We start from the raw sequence: 9827 nt of genomic DNA on the forward strand, positions 1-9827 counted from the left end.
TATGATATCCAACATCTCCATAGTATTAATATATCAGTCACAGTTTCATCTCTGTGATATCCAACATCTCCATAGTATTAATATATCAAAGTTTCATCTCTATATATCCATCATCTCCTTATTATGATATATCATAGTTTCATCTCAATGATATCCAATTTGCCACCGCAATAAACAGCTTGCACATGACTTGATGGAAAAGGTATGAAGCAACTTGAAGTTTTTATGGTTTTTATACTATCTGATGGTTTCTCAATTGTTTCATTAACAAGATATGTTACCATATAAAAGATGGAACCTCAATTCCAAGCCTGAGTAGTAGCACCATTTTGTATACCAGTATATATATTATATAGATATTTCATTAGAGTCACATTAGTACTTTTTGTGATAGCAAGCTGTAGCAGACCTATTTTGCTAGTTTTCCAAATTGCTCAGTTCTCATGACAGTGTACTGATTGAGCAAGGCTCCAACTTCTCACAGTTTTTGTTCCAAGTCACTGATCATTTGAATCTGATAGCAGAGAATGCCTTATGACTCTAATTACATCTGTTAGGGACACAACCCCCACGAGCAAACCCTCTTGATCCACCACCCAAACTCGATGAACATGACTAGTCACAGCCTTCTCAATTACCTCAGACAAAGGTGATTCAGCATAGCAAGTCACAAGCTCCCTTCTGGAGGAGCCTCTATTCTGCATGTCTGACTCAGAGTACAGTGGACTGGATCCAACTTCTTCAGTGAATGCCAGTGCACTTATTCCCAACCATGATTTTAGCGAGGATATGTGGCATCCCCTCAAATCAGTTGCAGAAAATGTACCAATAAGCTTCCTGCATCTTCCCTGCCAAAACGTGACACAAAAATTATGAACATAACATTCAATTCCACATTCTAAGAGAGCAATATTAACAACAATGAATGAAAAGGGCATGGAGAGAAGTGATTAAACTTGCATTTATAAGCTGCTTGTGATCATCCTGACCAACACCGGTGGCTCTAACAATAGGAACAGCGTTTAACATAGCAGCCTTTAAGCACTTTATGGCATGAACAAGTTTTGTGCGGTCTGTGATGGCATAAATCTGTACAGTGTCAGCCCCCAAATCCTGAACAGAACGTGAGAGAATGCTGTGCAGTTCAGCAGCACCACCATGCAAGAACTTCAGCATATCCATCTGAGTGAGCATTTGGTAGCTAGAAGCAGATTCTGTAAGTTCCACCCCAGATGCCACGTTCTCTTCCAGACCATCAACAGGTACCATAGCACGATGCACCCCTTTGCTGAACACTTCCATGCAGTCTAACATACTAACACATGATGCAAGAATAACTAAACAATCAAACTCTTCATCACTAATCAAACCCAAAAACAAAATCAGAAGAACACATTATGATGGAAATTTTAGGATGTATCACTCCCATGCAGTCTAACATACTAACACATGATGCAAGAATAACTAAACAATCAAACTCTTCATTACTAAATAACCCAGAAACAAAATCAGAAGAACACATTATGATGGAAATTTTAGGATGTATCACTCTAAAGGTAAAAATCATGTAATTTCCAATTAAGTTTCATACTCACTGATGTGTAATGAAATCATGTGACTATAGTAATATATACCAAGGAGTTTTTCAGTTTGTAGTGATGATAAAAGAAAGGTTTGCAAGTTAATTAACCTGGTATTAGGATTGAGAGTCCATAAGCTAAGGCCTTCAAAGGAGTGACCAATGATGGAGGAAACAGAGTCAGACATCCTTTGATCAAGGTCTTGGGTGATATTATCACCACAACTCAAGTGGTCATCACCAGCTATGTGGGCCAGAATATCAAGCATAGTCACCATCCCTATGTAATGTTTCCTTACAGCACCCGTTTGCTTATCAGACTCCACGATCATGGACCCTCCGGCTCCGATCCACTGCCCCGGCGGCGCAGCCACCGGCACCGCCACAATCTTGTTCGCCACCAGAGTATTCATTGTTTGGGCCAGCGACGCCGTGTAAGGCACCTCCACTAGCCTCTTCTTGCCCACCATCATGTCCTTCACCTTCTTCTCCTTCAGTCTCACACTTTCACTTCGTTGCATGGTGGCTCCTTTCACCTCCTGCATAGTTTCGATTCTCCTTCTGTTACAAAACGACAAATTGTTCTTAGTGCAGAGATGGGTACTAATGGGAAAATATAGAACAAGCATCAAAGATTGGTTATTTTAGCATTTTTTTACAGCAGTAGTCAAGGAATATATAACCTATGAAGTTGTTGCTGAAATTCATTTTTGTTTTGATGGGTTATATACGTGTGGTGTTGTGAGATTCTCAATATTGTGCATGCAACTCTGCTCTTGCCATCTGTAATAGCATACCTTATGACTCAGCAAATGCCCATCTATTTATTCAGTTTTTGTGTTCTTACGGAACACGTATACCATAGCCTCTCCCTGTTCACCACCTTCTACGTCGGTGTAAAGTTTTAATTTTAGTTTATTTCATTACACCCCACTTTATAAACTAGTTGCAAGAGAATACAATCCCATGAATCTGCAAAAGGAAACGGAACATACCAATGTTTTACAATAACTTGATTCATACATTATTTTTTATTCAATCCTGGTACTAGTTGTAAACCCACATTAATTATAAATTAAGTCTGTTTAGTGGTAAATTGTGATATAATTAAGTTAGTTTAGTGATAAATTAAGATTAAGGTATGATTGTACTCTCTTTTGAACTCGAGAATTGATTGAGGTTTGTCATTCAAAAAGTATAAATATCATAAGAGATTCAGTATAAAAGTATACACTCACCTTCACATTGTATTCAGACTAACTTCATCTGAGTTCAAATCTTTTCACTCATTTAGATGAAAGGAAGAAGGAAACTAAAGGAGACATTCTAGAGTAATCCTTGTAAGAACAATTAGTTTACAATTCTAGTTTTGGTTGTTTTCTTCTGGATAATGAACTAAGGGATAAACACACATTCCATCATTTGGGTCTATCAAAAGATGTCTTAAGAGGAGTGAAAGTGAATGAGAAAGCACATGCCTTGAACAGAATGGGACAACGTTAAAAGCCATTAGAGGTGCCTAGTACAAGGCAAGGTTGTAATCTCGTGACCAACATAAATGCTCCAATTCGCCATCCCCTACACCATTTATAACACTAACGTCCTTTCTCGTGACCACACATTACTCCACTCCAGCCACATCACCAACTTCCCATTTAAATAGTAAAAACCATAACTCCTCACACTTCCCCCATTCATTAACATGTTTCCACCTCTATAAAAATACCCCAACCCAGAAACATCAATTTCAGAATCATCATCACACGTACCATAAAAAATGAGTCACTGTCTTCTCTTACTCCTGGGAGTACTATGTCGCACGTTGTTTCTGCCACCTCATGTAACGGCCTTCACGGTGATCATGTCGGATTCCGGCGTGCCGTCAACCCTCGTAGATGGTCCTCAAACGGGGTTTTCCATGAACCACGACGGCGCCCGAACGGATAAGCGAGAGCAAGAGGCGGTGTACGACATCATGAGAGCCACCGGCAACGACTGGGCCACCGACATCCCCGACGTGTGCCGCGGTCGCTGGCACGGCATTGAGTGCATGCCCGACAAGGCCAACGTTTTCCACGTGGTGTCGCTTTCGTTCGGAGCACTCTCCGATGATACCGCTTTTCCGACGTGCGACCCGACCCGATCCGTAATCTCACCCTCCATCACACACCTCCCCCACCTCAAGACCTTGTTCTTTTACCGTTGTTTCACTTACAACCCTCAGCCCATTCCACCGTTCTTGGGCCTATTGGGCCCAACCTTGCAAACACTGGTCCTCCGAGAAAACGGCCACGTTGGGCCCATTCCTGTTGAATTGGGCAACCTCACCCGTTTGAAGGTCTTTGACCTTCACAAAAACAACCTCAACGGCTCTATACCAATCTCATTGGGCCAGATCACCAATCTAAGGTCTTTGGATTTGAGCGCCAACAAATTAACCGGGCCCATACCCGGTTTCGCCTTCCCCTCTTTGAACGTGTTGGACCTCAGCCAGAATCTTCTAATGGGCCCAATTCCTTCTTCTATTTGGAACTGTCATTCTCTCATCAAATTGGATTTCAGCCGCAACCGCCTCGTGGGCCCATTGCCGGAGAAGCCCATTAGCATGAAAGAGCTTATGCTTTTGGATTTAAGCTACAACCGTATACAGGGCCCGTTTCCTGTGTCGATCAAAAGCCTGAGCTCGCTTCAGGCTTTTATCCTGAAAGGAAACCCAATGGGCTCCAGCATGATACCCGGTGATGGGTTCGATGGCATGAAAGCCCTGATGATTGTTGTTTTGTCGAATATGAATCTGCATGGGCCTGTGCCTGAATCATTAGGGAAATTGCAAAACCTTCGCGTGCTTCATCTCGATGGGAACCACTTTAATGGGCCAATTCCGAAGAGTTTTGGGGATTTGAAAAACCTTAGCGAACTGAGGCTGAACGATAATGGGCTTAGTGGGCTTGTGCCATTTGGGAGAGAAATGGTTTGGAGAATGAGAAGAAAACTGAGACTGAATAATAACTCTGGGCTTTGTTACGGTGCACGCAGTGGTTTGGGAGATACCATGGACTCGACCTTTGATTTAGGTATCCCTTCTTGTGACACATACCCTCCCACTATACCCTCCCTTAGGACACACCAACACCTTTCTTCACTTACCCAAAACTCAATTCCTTTCCCAACACATCTCACATCACATGCTCTCAAACCTCTTACATCCTCATTCCCACTACCCACTTTTCTACTCTTTAATCTCTTTTTCTTATCTCTAATTAATTAAATATACATTCAAATTTATTATAGTGTAATTCAATTTTATAAAAAAATTAGAGGTTCATCAAATGTTTTTATATTAATATGTTCTTATTTCTAATCGATATAGATATGGATACGGATACGGATAAAAAGATAGTTTTTATGTGTAAAATATCTTTATTTCTACATATTTTTATTTCTAATTTGTGTGAATATGAAAATAGGTTTTCATCGAATTGGATTGACTAAGAAGAAAAGAATGAAAGCAAAAAGATTGAAGTGGTGTGAAATCTAGAAGTGGTGTTATATTCTAGAAAACAGAACTTTCTGAAACAGAACACTTAAATAAGAATACAAACTCAATAATTTGGTTAAGATAGAAAACGGTCCAAAGGTTTGGACCATAAAGAGAAATTAAAAAATTTATGAAATATTTTTATTTATGTATGTCTTTATCTCTAATCAGTATGAATATGAAGATACATTATATGTGATATAAAAATAGGTTTTCATTCGTGAAATATTTTTATCTCGATTCGTCTTTATCTCTAATCGATGTGACGTGTATATAAAGATATAAATAGTTTTGTTGAAGGAAGAAATTGAAAGGGGTAGAATATTATGCATTATGTGGTTTGAATAATGTTTTTGTAGACATGTTGAGAGTGGAGATGAGGAAGTTGGTGGGGTAAGAGACCTCTCCATCTACACAAAACAATGTTGAGATGATAGAAACCGTGCAAATCTGATGTGATAACTGCCATTATTTATTTCTTCATCATTTATCATCCATCATCACCCAATTTCTTCTCTTCTGTTTTTTTTTAAATTTGAAGATGAGAAATGAGGAAGTCAAAGATAAAATATCTTTTAATTTTTTATTTCTTATTATAATAAAAAATATAAATGTCAATTATATGATCTACTATGTCTTTACTAATTACATAAAAACATTATCTCTTTAACCTAATTGATTATTTAACATCAAAAATATTTATAATATAATCAGGCATGTCTTAAAATAAATAACACTTTTAATGTAGTAATTGATTGTATATTTATTCTGTTGACAACATACCACACTTGTCATGCTTAAAAACAGAAAAATATGTAATGCAGCTTGTGTTTATTGTCCATGCATATATGATCTTGCATTAAGAAGAAAGTGCTTTGAAAAACAATTACATCTCACAAGAGCATTTTCATTGCATTGCACGAGTTATTTATCAATTTTTAATTAATTTAAAAAAAAATTACTTGTCATATTACTTTCAAGAAATATTTACAGTTTCTACTTTAATAATAGAAGAATCTTATAAAATTTACACTTTCATTAACATTCTACTTTTTTTAGTTATTAGTAGAAATATAAAAGTAGAATTTTTTATTTTTTTTTATAATTAGATAATCTAATTAAAAAATTGATTAAATATGTTTTTCGTCGAGATTGATTTTCGTTTCTCGTATAAATTTTAAATTTTCTGAGTATTTATAGTGAGGAAACTATTGATTATTATAGATTTTTTTTTTTTTTACATAACAACCGAATTTTAAATGTATATTGGGACGTTAAAATATTTCAAATACCTAAAACATATAAAATTTGAATTATGAAAAAAATCAATTTCACGTTATAATAAAGAAAGATAAAAACATATTTAATCCTTAAGAAATTAGTTATTAATTTGTAGCATTATTAATTAGTTAGTATTTTGGGGGAAGTGTGGGAGAAGTGAAGGCAAGAAGTTTAAAGAATTTGAGGACAACTCATTTGAGGATGTGTTGAAGATGAATGATTGAATGATCATAGTCATACCTAATTTGGAACATATTATATTACACAGATATAACCTATAATCCCTCCTACTATATACAAAAAATTCCAAATATTATTAAACTCTTCTTGCAGCTTTTTAGCAATTAAATTAACCACGTGAATATAAGTACATGAACGTGAAGGATCCCACCCAACCAGCTTTAACTTTAGTGCAAAGGAATGCTATATCTTACACTTTTCCAAATTTTATTCTAAGAAACATTTTTATTTACTTCTTACAACATCTTATATATATGTCTTACACGTCTTCCTCTCTATATTTGATTTCTAGATGTTTGGTTTCAAATATCTATATCTATATAGGTACTTGTAATTATAATGTTTAAGTTACTGTTTATCTGAGTTAAGAACACAAATTTAGGCTTATAGTTTTTTTCCTGTTGAAAATGAACTCGAGAATGCAATTTGACGATGATGGAATATTCTTCATAAAAACAACTTTTCAGTTGGTTTTCGATGATAGGGAGAAGTTCACCTAAAAATGACTTTCTGATGTTTAAGTTAGTAGGAGTATAAAAATGCTAAGTTTTTAACGATATAAGAGTTAAGACTATGATATAAGATAAGATAAGATTTTAATTTCTGGTGAGTAAATATTTATAGGTTGATCAGGTAGTATTCTTTGAATGGATCATTACGAGTTATTTGGATTACACATGTAATTACTATTTATTGTTTCATAAATAATCGTTCGTCATTTAAAGTCCATTGATTAGGCCGTTTTATTTACGACGATCATTAATGGGAAGTAACAACTCAATTTTAAACTTGGTCGGTCATCCCGAGCTATTGGTCGTTACCGACCTATATACGTGCACATACAATTTTGTTATTTTTATTTATAATATATTAAAAAGTAAACTTTAAGTATAACTTGATCTTGATCTTATAAGACTGGTTTATAAGATAGAGATTTATACTCACTTATATATCATAAAATGTTTTTATCTCTAATCGAAGTGGACTCTTCAACCCATTATTCATCTATTTATAGTTATTGTACTCAACACTTAGGTGTGGATGGTTAAGTAAATCTAATACACAATTTTTTTTTTACTTATAATCCTTATACAATATTTAGGTGATTGTTGAGAGATATTCACACCTCAACATTACATTTAGTGTTTAATTGTGATATAGTTTTTTGAACTTAAGAAGTTGGTGAAGTTGCAGCATGTTATATTAATGTTTTAATTCTGTAGGAAGGAGTGTGACAAGTGTAGCTGCCAAAACATTGGGTCCATTTATGCTTACGCATCTAAACTAAACCAAAGTGCACACCAAACACAATTATGTATCACTTCACTTTACCAACGACAAGTACTCTCCAACTAGTGCAATTTAATATTCACTAAATATCAATCTTATTCTAATCAAATCATTCTACCAAAATTTTATCTTTTACAAGGTAACCAATAATTGGTTGTTCAATCATTATTCAGTAAATATATAAGCTCAACCCAAAAAAAAATTGACAAAACAAATAGAGTTAAAAAAAGCCTTACGTTAATGTTAGTTAGACATGAATAAGAAAGTTTTAATATATATATATATATGAAGAATTTGTATATTTGATGCTTATATAACTTGTTAGCTTTTTTAAGTTTAACTAAGTGAAAAGTGTTTTTATAAAGTCTTAAAAATAATTAATTTTTTCTTCTTCTTTTTGTTTCTCGTTCTTTTATTGTTAACATGAATTTTCGATTACTGGATCAGTTATTTTGGACTTTGTTATGTAGGTTTGGACTTGTTTTTATTTACTGGATGTAGGTTAACTCTTGACTTCTAGATCTATGATCACTCTCGGATAGGTGTGTGTACTTGTAAAGAATTTCGATGAGAAAGTCATAATCATTTTATTCAATTATCAGATAAAAATACTCTACTTGATCACCAATTTATAGTGATTGTTATTGAACTTTAACTTGATTTAACTTTTAATTTTTACCTATAGAATGTTATTTTATTCTATTATATATTTATTTATATTATATTAATTTTTAATATTCTAATGGTGTGGTCTAAAGAGTACAAAAAGAAACTTATATAAATTAGCAAGTATTAAATTTAGTGGAAGAAATTAATATCTCTTAACATCGCAAATAGTACATGGTATTTATAGTTATTGTGTGACTCTTCTTTGAGCACCGACAATAGTTATTTAAAAAAATATCTATAAAAAAAAAACCATATAAACTTGATGTATAGAGAATAATTTAAAATTAGATGTATTGTCAACTTCACTTGTTTATCATAAGATAAATTCAAATTCAAATTAACTTTATCATAAGATAAAATTAACTTTTATAATTCCTCTAAATTTCTTTTTTTTTTAGTTTTTTAATAAATTAATTTTAATTTATACAAATCATTTTTTTTTTTACTTTTTATGGTTTTATTAAACAGTTATAAAAGAAACATCCAAATATAAAAAAAAAACATCGTTTTTGTCTTGTACTCTCAGGAAGAAACTTTTACCATTTTTTTAATTGCTCACGTCAAAGTTAAGGAATTTCCTCATACCGTACAATAAATAAATATATATATATATATATATGAAAAGTAAATATTCAAATGAATTAAAATATAAAATATATGATAAATTGTAGGAAACTTTTATTTCCATAATATAAGTATAAATGCTACTTTCAATAATTTTTTTTTGTTTTATAACACGAATATCTGTTTATTACTTAGATACCAGTACATTTCCATGTAAACTTTTCATATATATATATATATATATATATATATATATATATATATATATATATATATATATATTGTAATCATGTTAATATTCATTGATTTAAACTAATTACACTACATATAATTTAAGAATGATTGAGACAAAAAAGTTAAAATAATTGCAAATGTTGGACTACAATATTTACTATTTAATAATAAAATTTAAACATAAATTGCTTTCATTATAACGCGTATACTCCCCTTTATAATTTAAATAATAATATTTTTCAAAGTTGAAAATGTTTATTACAGTTAATTAGATATTAATACTTTTCTTACATTTTACCTGCTGATGAACACAACCAATAAACATAAAAAGAGTTATGAATTCAAATTCTTTTAAATCTTTTTGTTTCGGTTTTCAATATTTTTTTACATGAATTTTTGTTGTCAAAGAGAAAAAATGGACCCCACGTGCGT

General features: G+C 33.0%; 2 protein-coding genes across 6 annotated transcripts; one reads left to right on the forward strand and one right to left on the reverse strand.

Annotated features, from left to right (window-relative positions):
• Window positions 1–277: 277 nt before the first annotated feature.
• LOC137836042 (SNF1-related protein kinase regulatory subunit gamma-like PV42a) lies at window positions 278–3483 on the reverse strand. Of its 5 annotated transcripts, none has more exons than XM_090302706.1 (4): window positions 3349–3483; window positions 1691–2140; window positions 961–1315; window positions 278–848 (listed from the first exon to the last, which is right to left on the reverse strand). In XM_090302706.1, exons 2-4 carry the CDS (start codon window positions 2122–2124, stop codon window positions 498–500), a joined length of 1140 nt encoding a protein of 379 aa, XP_090158832.1. In that variant the 5' UTR covers window positions 2125–2140; window positions 3349–3483; the 3' UTR covers window positions 278–497. The 5 variants fall into 5 exon arrangements, with proteins under 5 accessions (XP_090158832.1, XP_090158836.1, XP_090158834.1 ...); XM_090302710.1 differs by lacking the exon at window positions 3349–3483 and adding an exon at window positions 2818–3050; XM_090302708.1 differs by lacking the exon at window positions 3349–3483 and adding an exon at window positions 2263–2372.
• On the forward strand, window positions 3357–4864 carry TMM (Leucine-rich repeat (LRR) family protein). Its single transcript, XM_068644854.2, has one exon. The coding sequence runs from the start codon at window positions 3357–3359 to the stop codon at window positions 4845–4847; it is 1491 nt and encodes a 496-aa protein (XP_068500955.2). The 3' UTR covers window positions 4848–4864.
• Window positions 4865–9827: the final 4963 nt, after the last annotated feature.

This window comes from Phaseolus vulgaris, chromosome 5 (assembly GCF_051622355.1).
Source record: "Phaseolus vulgaris cultivar YP4 chromosome 5, ASM5162235v1, whole genome shotgun sequence".
Lineage (NCBI taxonomy): Eukaryota > Viridiplantae > Streptophyta > Magnoliopsida > Fabales > Fabaceae > Phaseolus > Phaseolus vulgaris.